Raw genomic sequence first — 18499 nt, 5'->3', positions numbered from 1 at the left:
TCTATACTTAGTTCCAACTGAACTCTCTAAGGTCAATAAGTTTTCACATGGTTTACCTGCAAATTTTGGTCCAATGGTTAAGCAAGCAACCATATTGAAAGCCGCTATCTGGGATGCTAAGAATGTTGAGACCCATATCAGGGAGAAGGGTTTGGAGAGGACAAATGTTGGTGAGAAAAGGAAGTTCGAAGGACCTTCGAGGTCCAACAAGAAAAGTAAATTCTCAAAGTCTAGTTTTAGAGGAGGAGGAGGAGAAGCCAAATGGTTCGACAAATGTAAGAAGAAGCACCATGGGAAATGTGGTGAAGAGGTCACATGTTTTAAATGTGGAAAGCCTGGGCACTATGCCAATGAATGCACCCTCATCAAGAAAGTTTGTTATGGGTGTGCTGAGGAAGGGCACATCTCGAGGGACTGCTCGAAGAAGAAAGGGGAAGCAAGGCCCAATCTCCCACCAAATCCAAAAGCTAGAGCCTTCCAAATGACATTTGAAGTTGCGAAAGAAGAAGCTGATGTCGCTTCAGGTACCTTTCTCATAAACGAATTGCCTGCCCAAATTTTGTTTGATTCTAGAGCCAACTACTCCTTTATTTCGCATGAATATGGTAGAAAACTAGCTTTGCCTATTGATAGAATAGATAATGCTTTAATAGTCGAGGTTGCTAGTGGCAAGTTTATACCTGTTAGCCACCGTATGAAAAACATCTTCATCGACTAGAATGGGAATAAGTTCCACGAGGAATTATTGCCTATTGAGTTAAATTGTTTCGATATCGTGTTGGGAATGGATTGGCTTAGCGCCAATGATGTCGAAATATTGTGTAGGAAGAAGATAGTAAAAGTAAACCAACCCGAAAAAGATTCATTTATGGTGTATGGGGACAAACGCAGAGTGAGTTCTAGAATCATCTCCACAATGAAAGCCAGAAAGTGTTTGGCCAAGGGATGTACATCATATCTAGCATTTGTGATCGATGCTAAGAAGGAAAAGAAGGAGGTGCAGGAGATACCGGTGGTGTGTGACTTTCCGGAAGTCTTTACCGAAGATCTTCCCATATTACCCCTGATAGACAAGTAGAGTTTGGAATAGACTTGTTACCAGGAACAACACCAATAGCAAAAACACCATACCAGTTAGCATCAACGGAGATAAAGGAGCTTATAATGCAACTTCAGGAGTTATTGGACAATGGTTTCATTAGACCTAGTTCATCACCTTGGTGAGCTCCGGTGTTATTCGCAAAGAAGAAGGATGGGAGCATGAGAATGTGAATTGATTATAGAGAGCTGAACAAGGCAACAATAAAGAACAAGTACCCGTTGCCAAGGATTGATTCCCTGTTTGATCAGTTGCAAGGTTCGAGTTATTTCTCGAAGATCGATCTTAGGTCAGGATATCATCAACTAAAGGTGAGAGAGCAGGATATTGAGAATACTGCATTCAGAACAAAATATGGACACTACAAGTTTTTGGTTATGTCATTTGGACTAACCAATGCTCCAACAGCATTCATGGATTTGATGAATAGGGTTTGTAAACCATTCCTCAATAAATCCGTGATAGTGTTCATAGATGACATTTTGATTTACTCGAAAAGCCAGGAGGAGCATGGTAAACACTTGTGAGAAGTGTTAGAAGTATTGAAAAAGGAGAAGTTGTATGATAAGTTCTCTAAATGTGATTTTTGGATTCAGGAAGTCCAATTCTTGGGTCATGTGGTCAACCAAGATGGAATAATGGTTGATCCAACGAAGATTGAAGCTGTAATGAAGTGGGAACAACCGAAAAGTCCCACAGAGATCCGAAGCTTTTTGGGATTAGCTGGATATTACCGAAGGTTTATCCAAGGCTTTTCTTCGATCGCTACTCCATTGACAACTTTGACCCACAAAGGAACTACTTATACTTGGAGTGATAAACATAAAGAAGCATTCGAGTTGCTAAAGAAGAAATTATGTGAAGCACCAATTCTTTCTTTGCCAGAAAGAGTTGAAGACTTCACGGTTTATAGTGATGCATCTGGAGTTGGGTTAGGTTGTGTTTTAACCCATCGGGATAAGGTGATAGCATATGCATCGAGACAACTAAAAGAGCACGAAACGAACTACCCCACTCATGATTTGGAGTTGGCAATGGTAGTGTTCGCCCTAAAGATATGGAGGCATTATCTTTATGGCACAAAGTGCAAAATTTTCACTGATCATAAGAGTCTCCAATATCTCTTTAATCAGAAAGAATTGAATATGAGGCAACGATGCTGGCTGAGATTGCTTAAGGACTACAACTGTGAGATACTATACCACCCCGGTAAAAGCCAATGTTGTCGCTGATGCTCTCAGTCGGAAGGTAAAACTTGAAAAGAAAAGGGCAAGAGCGTTGAGAATTGAAGTTGTCTCAACAATTGTGGAGAGTATAAAGAAAGCTCAGGAAGAAGCTTCAGATAAACATGACCGAAAAGAAGAACGTTTGGGCAAAACGTTAGTGTTCGGTATAAACAATCAAGGACTAAAGGTATTCCAAGATCGAATTTGGGTACCTAAGACAGGAGGAATAAGAGATCTTCTGATGGAAGAAGCTCACAAAACCATGTACTCGATTCATCCTGCTAGCATGAAGATGTACAGGGATCTGAAACCCTACTATTGGTGGCCGACGATGAAGCTCGATGTTGCAAAGTATGTGGCCAAGTGTGTGACATCTGCAAGAGTCAAGGCACAACATCAGAAACCATATGGGAGTTTAGAACCTTTACTTGTACCCATGGGTAAATGGGAAGACATCACCATGGATTTTATGACTACACAAACTACCCAGAACGAAGAGCGGTCATGACATGATTTGGGTGGTCGTTGATCGATTTACGAAAAGTGCACACTTCATAGTGCCAATGAGAAATGGTCTATGGATAAAGTTGCTAATGCTTACGTGAAGGAGATAGTAAGGCTTCACGGTGTGCCTTTAACTATTGTATCAGATCGTGATAGTTGTTTCACGTCAAGGTTTTGGAAAAGTCTACAAGAGGAATTGGGTACCAAATTGTGTCTGAGTACAGCTTACCATCTGCAAACCGATGGTCAGAGCTAGGGGTGAGCGTGGTGCGGTTCGGTGAGGTTATTAGCTAGAAACCTCACCACTAACCACAAATGCTGTTAATCCATTTTCAAAACCGTTTGGTGCGGTTATTTTTGTGGTGCGGTTAGGCGGTTATTTTTGCGGTGTGGTTTAGGTTTTTTTTTTATGTTGCGGTTATTAACCGTATGGATTTGGTGTGGTAATTTTGTGTGGTTTTTAACCATAATTTAGAGCTCAAGTGGTTTTAAGAGTCCAAACATATTATTTGTAATAATAATAAAAAAAACATAAGGTATAAGAAAATAAACTTAAATCACAAACAACTAATATCTTAAAAACATCAAATCAATAGTAATTAACAATAAATATCTTAATTTGTCTAATTTCACCATTTTTCAAAGGTTAACATAACAAAAAACCAACACTTTTGTCTTCTGGGATTTATCCATCTTTCATCCATGAAACCTGTCTTATTTTTAATATTTGATATATTAATAATTAATAAAAAATGTATAAAATATATGCGATGCAGTGCGGTTTTTTGCAGTTTTTGAAAACTAATAACTGCACCGCACCGCAAGTTTGCGGTTTTTAGAAAACAGAAAACCTCACCATCGGTTTTTATTTCGGTTGCGGTTTTTGCGTTTAATTTTAGTTGTGGTGCGGTTTTTGTTCACCCCTAGTTAGAAAGAACGAACGATTCAAACACATGAGGATATGATGAGAGCATGTACCTTGGAATTCCAAGGTAACTGGGATGAACATTTACCTTTGGTGGAATTTTCCTACAATAACAGTTTCCACTCGAGCATCAAGATGGCACCTTTATCATGCTTTGTATGGATAGAAGTGTCGAACGCCGTCATGTTGTCTTGAAGCTAGAAAAAAGCAGTTTATGGGACCTGAGATAGTCCATCAGGCTGCTGAAAAGTTGAAAGTGATTAGGGAAAGGATATTAGCAGTTCAGGATCGTCAAAAGAGCTATGCTGACAAGAAAAGAAAATTGATAACATTCGAAGTTGGTGATTCGGTTTTGCTTAAAGTCTCACCCTGGAAGGGACTTATAAGATTTGGTAAAAAGGGAAAGTTGACTCCAAGGTTTATTGGACCGTTTAAAGTTCTTCAGTGGATTAGGAATCAAGCTTACAAGCTAGAACTACCAGAAGAACTAGATGGTATTCATAACACTTTCCATGTGTATTATTTGAGGAAGTTAACGGGAGATGTTCTCGACATAATTCCAATTTATGACTTAAGACTCGATGAAAGCAAGAGGTTAATAGAAGAACCAAAGGCAATCGTTGACCGTAAGACTAAAAAGTTGCGACGCAAGATTGTCGATTTAGTTCTTGTGCGATGGAAACATACGAATGGTCCAAATCTCACCTGGGAAACGAAGAGTGATATGATAAGTCGATATCCGCATTTGTTTGTTGATGTGTAATTTCGGGGCTAAAGCATTAATGATAGTGTAATAGTCTAGGCCAACCTTTGTAACTTATTTTGAAGTAATAAAGAGGAATTATGTGAATGTTATGTGAATTATGTGCTTATTTGCTTAATTATTATGATTTAATAAATTAATAATAAAAATAAGCGTTGAAAATAAATATTAGATAAAACCAATATCTTTTAAGAAAGTTGTAGTAGCCGAAACAAGGATTCCGGAGATATAAAGAACACCGAAATCCGAGTTATAACGAAGAAGTTATGACCTGTCGAAGTTTTGCGACGGAACCGATATGGCACCGGGAAGCGTAAAAAGTGAATTTATGATAAAGTGCTTTTAGCCTTAGCAATCTAAACAAAACTCATACTGTTCGTTAAACCGAGAGCGTGTGTAAAAAGAACGCCCAAATCTGACTTCATGTGAGGAAGTTATGATTTTTCTAACTTTCAGCTTAGCAGTAGACAACTAAAAAACTCGAATTTTAGATCGAGTGATTTTGAGCCGACACAACCTAAACGAGAATCGAAGGTCTCTTCAATAGTAGTACAACGGTAAAAAGACTGACGAAAACGGACGTCGGATGAAGAAGTTATGAATTTTTAACGGATTTTCCTGTCCCGGTCTGTTAAAAATAATAATATTAAAAATAAAGTCAAAATTAGCTGACGGAGTCTAAACGAAAGTTGTAGAGCATAATTTCACCTACGCATGCATATAAAGAACATCGAAATGGAGCCTGTATGTGAAAGTTATGGATTTTAGAAGTTGGGACACAAAAATCGAGAAAATCCTTGAGAACTGGGAAAATTCGCATGGTGCAGATCCAGCCACGTCGCCTCGCATGCGAGACCGCCCCGTGTCCTCTGTTGATTCGTCTGAAGCATGGTTCGGTAGAAGTTCGACGCGTGTCGCATACATGGAGGTGTCTGAAGCGAGCCACATCTTGCCTACAAGCTTCCGACGCGACCTTCTCATCCGAGCCACCTCCGAGCCTCGAAGCTGCCGCGTGGCCTTCGCACTTGTTGTCACGCGCTTTGCCTCCTTGCTGCCGCGTGTCCCTTCTCGGCCGAAGCTCCGGATCTCCCCTCCTATAAATAGAAGGTTGTGAGCCTTCCTGAGTAACTTTGGAAAATTGTCATTTTTCACCCCTTTATCAATATTTTTATCATTTTGACCTCCCCCGAAGCCCCGGTATCATTTCCAACACCCGAAACACGCCCCGAAGTACCCGAAGACCCGAAAAAATTTATCTTTTTGGTTTTGAAGCTCCAACCTCGCAGAGCCCGGTTTTTTATTAAAACCCCCGATTTTATTAGAAACAATCATTTTAAGAAACGAAGTGTTGTCCAATTATCGTCTTATCAGGTGAGTCTATAGTCACTTTCATCTTACACATAAATATGAAGTATTTTCTATAAAATACGTTCTATGTGTATATATATTGTTTTTTATTATAGATGGATGTTGAATGGATGTTTTATACAAGTTTTAAACTGTATATATATTTTTATCTACAAATATGTTGGGTGTAACATGGGTATATGAAATAGTTGGTGTGTGATACAATGATAAGATGCCTTGATGTTGTTGGTGTTCCAGTCATCTAACGGAGTAGGGATGACGACCACAGAATCTTCTAGACAGTCCAGTGGAACGATGGCAGGCTCGCAACCTGTAGGTGTTTGTGGGCTTGATGTTCACCGGTGTACTCCATCCCCCTCATGGTTGCCTTACAGACATATATGGCTGAGGAATCCCCTTAACAGTAAAGTCCATCCCTATGATAAAATCCTTAGACTAGGTCCATTGTATAAGTGTTTAGGGACATAAAGTGAGGATAACGGGAATGGGTAATCAGGGTTATTGTTGGTTGATAAAATTAATAAATTTATTGTTGGTCGATGAAATTAATAAATTTATTATTATTTGTGGGTTGAAAATCCTATATACTCACCATGCTCCCAAGCCTGACCCACTCAGCTTTCTGTTTTACAGGTAGCGGACCCAGAGCATAATTTGGATGATGATGAGGGATTTTTGGATTATAGACCAGTAGTTGTAAATAATTGTTGTAAGGCTTATAATTTACTATTTATGCCTTTGATCTCTATCGAACATGACATCCTGTGTCTTTTAATGAAATACATTTCTATGGAAATGCTTTGATAAATCTTTATCATATTTTTATTTTTGGGAACAAATTCCGCAAAACTTTTAATCAAATGATTACTCTAATTTTACTATAAAAGCAAAAACTAAATCGGTCTTTTTTGGTCGTGAAATTGGGGATGTCATACTTTTTCTCTCCATCTCCAAGTCAATCTCCATATCTCTAGCCCTCACTATCATGTCTTCCAGCGTCTTGCAGCTGGATCGGCTCACAAATTGCCAGATATTGCTCCTCAGCATCGTGTGGTACCAGGCCTTCTTCATCTCCTCGTCTGCCACATACTGCAGAACTAGAAGTGCCCTCTCTCTGAAGATAGCAGTGATATCAGTCACCGTCTCAATAGGCTGACGGAGATCCTGAAACTCTCGCGCTAGCTTCTGCAACTCGATCACTGGTACAAACTTGGCTCAAAACCTGGTCGAGAAATCACTCCAGGTCATTGAATCAATAACATCACCTCCCACATTATGCCCTACCTCCTCCCACCAATCACGAGCCCTCTTCTTCAGGAGGCAGGATCTTATTCTAACCTTGTCCCCCTTAGGACAACAACTGGTACGAAAGGTGTTGGCAACATTTACCAACCACATACAGGTCACAATGGGATCCCTATCCCCATGATAGTCTGGCGCTCCACATACCCAAAACTCCTTAAAAGTCAAAGAGCGCGTCCCAATCAAAACCACAATCTCAGCGCGAAAGGCGCTCAATCTCTCATCAAGAATCTCCAGAATACCCTCCTTGAACGTGCCAAAGATCACTGGAGTCTGATCAAGGATATTGCATGTAATCTCAGACGAGATGAACTCCCTCGTCTGGTCATCAAGCTGACTAGCTCCAGAACCTGAGCCTGAATCCTCCCCGACACCAGAACTGCTCATTGGCCTGCCTCATAATACCACCATACTGAAAATAAACCATAAAGCTATAAGAAAAACATCAATGTTCATATCAAGGAAATCATATTTACACAAGCTCCCTAGCTTCATTACAACCCTCCTTAAATTGAGTATGGATCTTCTGCTTCCAATAGTATGGGCCAATACTGCCTTCCATATCCACCCATACTTTCCTCGTGAAGTGCCTTCACTCAGCCATGTTACTCTATAACCAACAGATCCAATGCAACTAGAGCTCTCAACACTAAATATCATCATAGTCTTTCCTAGGGCAAACTCCACACTACTATCCACCATCAACTGCAAAAGGAACTCATGCTAACCTTCTCCAACTATCTCACGAATACAATTATATATTATAAATACTAGATAATTCTTCGAATGAGAGGTCTCTCCCTACAATGTTTGAACTCAAACAAGAGCTGCACAATAGAGCTAAACCTAACCTTCTGATATTATTTATTTTTCATAATATGTAACTTAGCATATTCGCTTACTAACTAGCTGAGTTTAGCAAGAACTCCTAAAATCACAAAGCAAGCAACATTCGAGCATCAAGTAAACAGTACTGAGCATAACCTAATTAGGACATCCTATCACTGACTATCTGTACTAGCATGCAAATCTATATGCTCATATAACATGCATACAAGGCATCTCTCCTAGATCCTTAGCCCTAATCTAGCATGTTATTCACAATTCATATTATATATCAACATGCATGGGTATTTTGAGATAACTTACTTAAGCTCAGATGATTACCCACGCTACACTCTTTTCTCTTTTGGAGATCCTTTTATAAAAATGTTTTCTTTTGAAAATTTCTACCAAGTCCTTAGTTTGAGTTCAGACACTCCCGAGAGTGTGCCTGAATCCCTCAAACCAAGGCTCTGATATCAACTTGTAACATCTAAAAATATGGTCCCAAATTTTCAATTTAATAATAGATAAAATAGTGATTCCAATAACATCCAATCATATCAAATAAAAACCAATGTATTAATTGTCATAAAATCAGAGTAAAACATCATGTGCGGAATCTAATGGTGTGTACATTGCAGTCATCCCATGATCTTCCCTCTGGAACCAAAAGTACATGAAACTCACCTCGAATAATGAATGATAACTAAATGAATCCCGACCAACCCCTAAATAGAAACAATCCCTTAGATACTGATCAGTAGTTCAAAACCCTTTAAAGGTCAAACTTGGTCAAAGTCATAGTCAAAGTCAACATTCCGAGTTAACTCAACTCGCCGAGTTTCCTCATCAATGAACAGAATCATGAAAAGTTGGTCCAATTCGTCGAGTTCACCCATGAACTTGCCGAGTTTCCCCTTTAGCCAGCAGAATCGGGAAAATTCATTCCAATTTGCCGAGTTCACCTATGAACACGTCGAGTTCTTCAGGAAACACACCTCTTAATCCATTAAGTCACCATTCTCAAAACTAAAGGGTCCACCACTCGGATCTTGACTAAAATATCGACTAGAAGGGTAAACTTTCCAACTTTACACTTAAGAACCATCCTAATGGGTATAGAACACAAACCCAAAGCTTAAAAGGGGAAAGGCTTAAACAATAAGCACTTATTCATCAAGACAAAGGTCCATAATATAGATCTAGTCCTTAAAGGTTGCAATCACATGTAAAGTTTCCAACTTTACTCTCAAGTATGCCTAGAAGAGACTCAAATGTCCAAAAGGAGCCATATGCATGCATAGAGCTCTTAAGGCCATAAAGTTGGCACCTTTATGCCAAAAGAGCTCGAGAGGACCATAAATATGGAAGGAAAGCACTTGGGTCGACCTTCAACTCCACCAATCACCCAAGCATGGCTAAAAGCATCATAACTAACCCAAAAAGAGATCTACTCAAATATTGAGCAAGGCTAGAACTTTATACCAGAGATATGCTAGAAATGATGCAAAGAATCAAGATCTTGAAGGCTCCAACTTGAATCACCACCTTGTAACAAGCTTCTCCTTCTTCTAAGGACTTCAAACACACAAAAATACACTCTCAAAGGGCTCACAACACTCAAAAAGGCTTTAGAGTTTTGAGATTAGGGTTAGGAGCTTTGGAGGCTGGACATGAGGCCAACACCAGGGACATAAGGTGTTTAAATAGGGTGCAACACCCTAAAATTAAGATTTCCTCCTGAGCGGCCAACTCGTCGAGTTGAGACTCCTAAACTCGTTGAGTTGCCTCATAAAATCCCGTGGCCAAAACAATTTCAACACATCGTTTTGGGGCTTCCAGCTCGACAAGTTCTTCAGGAAAAATGAAACACTTGAATTAAAATCATACCAGAAAAAAGGCATTACAATGAGCATATATGTTTACGTCGAAGTTTGGGTTTTGAAAACTAACCGAAATCGAAAAATAAGGGAGAAGAGGCAATGGAGCTGAAAGGAAGGGATAGGAGAATTCGTTAACTAATCTTCGAGGAGTGAGAGAGTAAGCGAAACCACATCTGTGAATATCATCCAATTTTCTTCTTTTGGAATAGGATCCCCCAAAGTCGGAGTGGGATATACCAACATCAATAATCGGGTGAAATAGTGGTCGGTCAGAAGGAATGTGGGCTATATTATTAGGATTAAACCTAATAGGGGGCATGAGGCAAGATTCGAGACCCGTTGTTACACCCGTTTATGTGGATAGCGAGTGTTTTGGATATCGATTATATGATATCTAATTATATTATCATTTACACCAAAAATATATAAAACTTATGCTTAACCTTTAAATAAAAAAAATCAATTCCATTGTCTTTTCAGTGCCTTTAATGTGTATTTTTTATTAGATTTTAATATAAAATGAAATATATTTTAAAATTGTAGTATTTTCTTTCGGTTTTACAATCAATGATATTAGGTTTATGGAAATAGAAAAAAATAAAATGAGTTAATTACTGAAATGGTCCCTATGGTTTGTCAAAATTAAATGTTTGGTCCCTAACTTTTTTTGCACTCGTATCGTCCATGTGGTTTGATTTTATTGCGTTTTTCGTCCCTCACATACATAAAGTTAGGGACGAAATGTGCAAATTTGACCAAACCATATGAACAAAAAACGCAACAAAATCAAACCATAGGGACGATCCGAATGCAAAAAAAAAAAAAAAAAAAAAAAAAAAAAAAAAAAACAGTTAGGGACCAAATGTGTAATTTTGACCAAACTATAGAGACGATTTCAGTAATTTACTCAAATAAAATATACTAAGTTTATGAGTTTACAGCTAAAAACAAGGATAAAAAATTGATGAAAATTCATTTAGAATTTCTTTTATATTTTATATTATTATATTTTAAAACAATATTATTTTTATCTTTTTCATCTTATTAAAAATGAGTATAAAATTAATAATATTAATAAATTTAGTAATAAAAATGTAAATAATAAAGTCAATAATAATTAGGTTATAATGGAGTAAAAATATAAGAGTTAGCCAAATGATTATGGATATAATTATTATAAGATAATTATGAAAAAAAAAAAAAAAAAAAAAAAAAAAACTAAGTGTTTAGAATGATATATGATAATAGAGTCATATGTATATAATAAAACTCTTAGTCAAATCCAAATTGGATTTTATCCTGTTTATATATGATCCTATATAACCAGTTTTGAATAGCTTTGAAAATGGATTTTAAAAAATCCCGTTAAAAAACTTATATTTTGTTTTCTTCAATTTGTTTTATTGAACTCATGAGCTTGAAAGGGGAAGAGGGGATGGGCAAATGCATATGGCATAATTTTCTTGTAGTTCCTAATTTTTTTGGGCTCAATTTTCTTTTATTATATATTGTATATATATTTATTTAAAAACTATATATATATATAATAGCAATAAGGGTCATTTTTTTGAGCTCGTTCTAAGCATTTGAGGATATTTGAATCCTCGTGACCAATCCGATTGAACTTAATTCTAATGTTAGAATTTAACGCAGTTTTCATGGTATATCATAGACAACCTAATAAACAAAACTCATTGTTTCATTATGACATACAATGTCTCTATCTGTCATTCATAATCTTAACTACTTGGGGTGTTAAAACAATATTCTTGTACCTTTAATTTTAAAAATGGTCTTTCGTAGTCATAGTGGTCGTTTAAATGGTAAAAATGGTAGATAAATATGACAACTTCGTAGTCATAGTGGTCGTTTAAATGGTAAAAATGGTAGATAAATATGACAACTTTTTACTACATCACAAAACCAGATTTAACCGATATTAGAACCAGACATTTTCAAAATGGATAAAAATCCAGTCTTCCATATCTAAAAATACTAGTTTGGACGTGCACCTATGGTTGAACAAGCCCTTCCATTCCATTACAACAGGTGTAACGTTCCATTTTCTTTTCTTGTAAGTTATAACTGCGTGACAATCCTAATTCGAATCCGTCAATACAACCCAAATCCAACCCAATAAATAGTAGGTTGGGTTGAGATTTTGAAACCATTTAATTAAATGGGTTGGGTTAGAGTTGAAATTCATAACCCGTTTACAACCCACCAGTTGGTTTAATATTTTTTAATTTATATTTATTTAGTATTATTATTTAGTTGATTATTATATTTTGATTATTTTTTGTTTATCAAAAACCATAGGTCAATAACCGTTATTGGAATTCGAATTGGGAAAAGTGAGTTGAGTTACGTAGAATTTAAAAGTTAAACATTTATAATTTTTTATGGTTGTAAACACTGGGCCAATAAATTTAGTGTTGTAATATTTTCTTGAACAATTATTATATTTTTAAATTGTATGTAATTTCATTTGATATATTATTTGATTTTTGAAGGGTTATTTCTTGTGAAATCTAAATGGGTCAACCTAGCTTTTAACCTGTTTAGTAAATAGATTGGATCGGGAAAACAATAAACAAATCAAACCGATTTCAAATCATTTACTAAAAAGATTGGGTTATGTTGGAAATTTTCAACCTGTTTGTTCAAAATGATTGGATTGGAAAGAGATTTTCAATTCAACCTATTTATGATCCAACCCAAACTCATTGCCACCCCTATATAGAGCTGAACAAGGTCCGATTCCCTTTCCTAAAAAGTCGGGCCCAATCAATGCAGGCTAAAATAACTAGGCTCTTGGGCTTGGCGGTGGGAATCCGGGTAAAGAAACCCATTCATAATCTGGCTCCGAACGGGTCAAAAAAACCCGTTGTTTTTTTGTTACAAGCATAATAGTTTTTATGAATAATTTCAAAAGAAAAAAAAAATATTTATACCACGTCATTTTGGTTTGCATTCTAGACCAAGTACAACCATTCATGCAGATCGTACTACAAGGGTAACACGCAAAAACCTAAATCCTCATTCATTTACCATGTACATATGTGATTCAGCTCACTGCCTCACTACAACTCAAGCAACGAGCCAGTTTTACATCTTTTTACTATCATGATCTATGTTATGCAATAGTACAACCAACAATGCGTAAGGTACAACTATATCTACAACCACAATAACTCAAATACACTCAAGGATTGCAAAGCCAATCCTGAATCGCAACTCGAAGTGAATGGTTCGGAGTAAGATCCAAATGACTAAGTTTCAAATTTGTCATCGGAGAAGTTTCCCGCCCGTTTTTAAACCACCCACACAACGCTTCTCCTTCATAAGTAAAACCATCCGCTGCCAACTGAGGATCATACATGATTTCCTGCAACAACAGAAGAAAAACCATTAATCCTGCTTCATAAACAACACTACACTCAAATCGAACGAAAAAGATGGAGTTACTCACCTTTAGAATCGGACACAAGAAAAAAGGAGGGATCCGTCGGTCTTCAAGAACAGACAACTGTTCAAGTTCTTTAACCAGAACCGGTGAGACCACCGGCCGGTCTCTAGTGTTTGATTCAGTGCACCGGAGACCCAAATCGGCTAACCGTTTAACCACAAAGCTAGGCCATTCTCCGGCTGATGCATCCAAAATCGAGGTCAATTTTGAACTGGAAACCGCTTTTCTTACTTCATTACTTAACCCAGGTGATTGATTACCTGTGAGTAGCCATAGGATAATCATCCCAAAAGAATAGACATCAGATTTCGTTGTTAAATTTCCAGTTTGAAGAACCGCCGGATCAGTAAACGAAAAAGGTCCGCTCCCTTCTTCATATAGGCGAAAGCTACGGCATCGGAATGTTTCCTCGTTAACCAATGGGGAAAATCTGAAATTACAGAGCTTACAGGAGAGTTCAGAATCAAGAAGGATGTTTTTGGGTGTTAAATTCCCGTGTATGATCTCTTCGGGTCGAGAAGTGTGCAAGAACAAAAGAGTATTTGCGATTTCGGAAATGATTCGAGTTCGTGTTTTCCAGGAAAATGAGTTGCTTTTGTTGGACAGATGACTCTCGAGGCTTCCAGGCATGTATTCGTAGACTAGGGCATATGATTCGTGACATGTGCCGATTAATCTCAATATATGCTTATGATCCAGTTTCCCAACAATTCGAACCTGCATTCGAACAAATCAAATTCAAAATCATGTGTGAGAGAGAGAGAAGGAGAGAGAAAGAGAGATTAACCTCTTGCTGAAACTCCGATTGTGCTTCCAGATTATCCGGATGCAGTTTCTTTATAACGACTGTTCTATTCGACATTTCACCTTTATAAACGGAAGAACCATACATTTCATATCCAATCTTGAAGCTCTCAGAAAAACCGCAAGTTGCAGTTTCCAAATCCAGATACGAAAACTCCGGTGGTCTCGCCGCCGTAGATTCATCTGTACAAGATATACTTCCCGCAGGTTCACGAATTTTCCACCTATCGAGCCACTTTGCTGCTTCAAATCTTTGTCTTTGAATTGTTTGTTTTTCGATCTTTAGAGTTGTAATTGATGCCTGAATGAGTTTCAACTCTTGAGCGGATTCTTCACGTCTACGGTTTGCTTCTTGTACTTGATTCTCTAAGATCGCTATGTTTCTCATCGCCTTACGCAGTTCTTTTGCTGCGACTTCTCTTCGTTCCAATAGTTGTTCATGCTCTCGTCTTGCTCCATTTAGCGTCTCCTCCGCCGCTTTTCTTAGTTCAAGTTCTTGCGCATAAGCAGATTCATAAGCCTTCACCTAAAAAAATCAAACCAAAGGTTGAAAAGGTCAATAAACATGATACCTCACAACACATTCCGTTTTTTCGTAAAGAGATTACCTTGCTAATTGCTTCGGAAGCTTGTGCTTCTAATCGTTTTCGTTTTAAAAACTCTTGAAACGCTTCATTCCTGGATGCTTCAGCTTCCATGTTGACTTCTTCAAGCTGTTTGTATAACAAAGCTTCTTCTTCATGTTCAGTAGACGATGAACACCCAGAATCTGATGAAGTCTGCACCAGTGAACGATGTGGACTAATCGATCTCGATCTCGGACAATGGTAAACTTGCTGTAACCCCCTTTCCATTCCGGGATAATGCAATGATTGAGATCTCAAAGTGTTGGAATCTTGATGAATCGATGGTGGCATAACATCGTAGGATTCAGAAGGCTCTTTCGTGTAAAGAAGTTTACCTTTATTAACAAACCAAATTTGACAAAACGGAGGAGCGTTTTTGGCAGCGTAACTTGATTTGCTTGAGTTCTTCGTCACCTTCATCCAACTGTGTATGAATGTTAGGATTTCGAGGTTCAGTTCATGAAAATTAGGGTTTGAAGCGAACACTTACGTCTCTGGCACAGCTCCCATAACAAGCTTCTGTACGCCATATTCGTTGACTAAATCCAAAATTCCCTTACGAACTTGCTCATTTTCAGTGGTCACGAAGCTTGCATTAACCTAAATATAAATATACGATGTACACATGTGAAGTATGGAATCAGAAAAGTTGTATGAGCATCAAGAAGGGACTTAAGGCACCTTTGATCGAGAGCAAAGGCTCATGTAATCAAGAAGAAGTTTGTCTGTTTGGTCCTTCTCTTCTCGTCTATATGCAGACACGACATCAGGGTTTGCTTGAGTTGCAGGTAGTTTACCGACTGCATTAAAGAACATATACAATTTCATTATGTGAAGGACAAAAGTAATGTAGATTTTTTGGTTAAAGTTTTCGTATTCGATAGATATCTGAATTTTCGGATATATGATGAACATCATGTTGGAAATAAGGTAGGATCAAGTGTGTATGAACACCATGTTGGAAATAAAGTAGGATCTATTGTGTATGCTGCTGTGATTTTGGTCAATTTTGGCAAAAGTGACAAACTTGGAAAATAAGAGTACTTACAAGAGGAAAAAACTATCTTTATTATGTTGTTTCTATTCTACTAAAAATGATAAATGACATATTGCATTAGGTTTGATGATTAAAAATTCTAAACTATGTGTCTATGTTAATAAAATATGGATTACACTTGGTCAAACTTGTTTCTGCTAAGGTTGAGGTTTTTTTTTTAGAAAAGATATTTCTTTGACCCTGAAGTATGTTGTAAAATATATTTTGTTATCGTGCTATATAAGTTATTTGTTTGGCTAGTGAATTTGATTCTCAACATCATTTTTACGTTGCCAATTTTTTTTTTGTTTACCACAACTAGAAGCAACAGCCAAAAGTGCAAAACATTACTAGATATGAGGTATTGATTTCACCTAATCAACAAGACATTGTCTTCATATCAATGTCAAAATCAAGGGGACAAATTTGAAACTCAAAATCAACGCGAATCAGAGATTTTTTTTTGAAGAAAATGGTGATTAATTTAGTTACTTTGTATAGAAGGCTACACATCAAGAAGATTTTCAGGTTGAATCTGCAATGAAGTCATATCAATTTTTAAAAAAAGCAAACTATTGTTCTGCATCAATCTACCAATGCAATTGTTAGTTGGGTGGGTCAAAACATGAACACATAAGCCAATTATGGACATAAGACATAACTACCCTTCAATTTATATCAAAATTAAAATTGATTTTGCATTCAGAACAAAGGGATTGAAATTGAACTCACGAAGTGTTGGAATCAAGGGAGAAGGTTGATGAACATGAAGTACGCAAATCTCTCGACCTCTAAACCTCCGAAAAGTCCAGTGAAACAAAGACACTGCCTTTTCCACCGACTTCCCAACAGCCACATAAATCTTATCACCACGGAAAACATCCGCCGCCACCGGACTGTTTAGGTGAAACCCATCTTGGGAACTCGCCGCTGGAGAAAACCCAGAACAGCCGTCGGTGGCCATGGTGACAGGAGGGTGTAATGGTCTCAAAAGCTCCATTAATTGCTAAAACACACTTCACTTCAGGCGTCAGAAACTCGGATCTTTCTTCGTAAGTTCCGTTGACGTTATTTAACACCCGTGGAGGAATTTTCGACCTTTAAAGTGAGATTTTAGGGAATTGTTTATGAAAAGTATGCTTGACTTTTAGTTAGACTCGACTGTGATGTTTGTAGAGAAACTAGTGGATTAGGTAGAACCGTAGAAGGGAGGGCTGATTTTATTTGAATAAAATAATGGAGGATGAAGAATAATGACAAATTCGGTGTTTATTCGAACGACGATGACGAACGATTTCAACTTTCCCGCGTTCGGTAATGAAGTTAATTCATATAAATTAAAATAGAAAACTATTAATTTATTAAATATAATATCAAACCAATTGTGAGACTCATTTACTACATCACTTAAATTTTTTTTAAAAAAAATTAAATATAAATATTAAAATATTTGATCATTTTGAATTTATAAAAGAATAATAAAAAATAATAAATTATTATAATGCAAATCTTTTTTTATCTTTTTAATTTATAAATAATTTAAATAAAGAAAAAAACTAATAAACTTTAATTTTAGAAATTTTAAAATTAAAATGTAACTTTATTATATTCATTTATTACTGCATTTATTGCAATTATTACATTAAATTATTATGTGGAGTTTAATAAAATAAAAAAATTCATAAAATTACATGTGAAAAAATAATTAATTCAAAATAACCATAAAATGATATTTGACAAATTTAATTAGAGTATAACAAGTGGCAAAAAAAACATTCATTATTAGAGAAGACTAGAACTCGGTTGGTTTAAGATAGAATACGAGATAAGATAGATAATATAGACTAAAAAGATAATATGATCCCCTAATCTAATAAATAAAACTAATTTTACCACATGACATTGTATTAACTATTATTCATTTGTTATTATCGGGATATAACCGCTAGGTCCGGTTTAGACCAAGGGCAAGATGAGCATTTGACCAGGGCCATAGTTTTCAGGGGCCCAATTTTTTTTAAATAATATATATATATATATATATATATATATATATATATATATATATATATATATATATATATATATATATATATATATATATATATATATATATATGAGAAAAGTGAATATACCCTTAAGGGTATATAAGCTTAGGTACCCAAACTCACCATACTACGTCGTTTTGTATCATATATATACATTATAATTGTCTAATGTTCTTATAATTAAACTTCTAACTTGATTTCATTCAAAGATTTTTATAAATTTCACATTTATTTTCCTCTTATATAATTTTCATTTTCAACTATAATATATATAGCCTAATTGATGTTCGTCAAAAAAATATGATGTAAGAGGAAGATAATAATGAAATTTTGAAAATCTTGAATGTAAATCAACTTAAGGATTGAAGTTGAAGAACATTATAATAAATATATCAAACAAAACGATGTATTATGGTGAGTTTGGGTACCTAAGCTTATATACCCTTAAGGGTATATTCACTTTTCCATATATATATATATATATATATATATATATATATATATATATATATATATATATATATATATATATATATATATATATATATATATTTAGCCCAATCCAAATGCAAATTAGTCCATGACTATCAGCATCGCGTACGGGAGAAGGCACAACTGCAC

General features: G+C 36.2%; 1 protein-coding gene across 1 annotated transcript; it reads right to left on the bottom strand.

Moving 5' to 3' along the window:
- Positions 1 to 12912: 12912 nt before the first annotated feature.
- Positions 12913 to 16992, bottom strand: LOC145009251 (U-box domain-containing protein 33-like). Its single transcript, XM_078967944.1, has 7 exons — positions 16563 to 16992; positions 15476 to 15594; positions 15285 to 15394; positions 14777 to 15218; positions 14152 to 14694; positions 13368 to 14081; positions 12913 to 13283 (listed from the first exon to the last, which is right to left on the bottom strand). Exons 1-7 carry the CDS (start codon positions 16828 to 16830, stop codon positions 13101 to 13103), a joined length of 2379 nt encoding a protein of 792 aa, XP_078824070.1. The 5' UTR covers positions 16831 to 16992; the 3' UTR covers positions 12913 to 13100.
- Between the last annotated feature and the right edge of the window lie 1507 nt (positions 16993 to 18499).

Source organism: Lactuca saligna, chromosome 8, assembly GCF_052625555.1.
Source record: "Lactuca saligna cultivar CGN05327 chromosome 8, ASM5262555v1, whole genome shotgun sequence".
Taxonomy (NCBI): Eukaryota; Viridiplantae; Streptophyta; class Magnoliopsida; order Asterales; family Asteraceae; genus Lactuca; species Lactuca saligna.
Note: the sequence above shows the minus strand (reverse complement) of the source record. Positions and strands in the feature narration are given on the sequence as shown.

Bases quoted from the DNA above. Each gene is read 5' to 3' on its own strand.
- LOC145009251 (XM_078967944.1), bottom strand. From the start codon at position 16,830: ATGGAGCTTTTGAGACCATTACACCCTCCTGTCACCATGGCCACCGAC. The intron at 15,395-15,475 runs GTGCCTTAAGTC...ATTTATATTTAG, and splicing joins GCCTTTGCTCTCGATCAAAG to GTTAATGCAAGCTTCGTGAC. The intron at 13,284-13,367 runs GTGAGTAACTCC...CTGTTGTTGCAG, and splicing joins TCTTGTGTCCGATTCTAAAG to GAAATCATGTATGATCCTCA.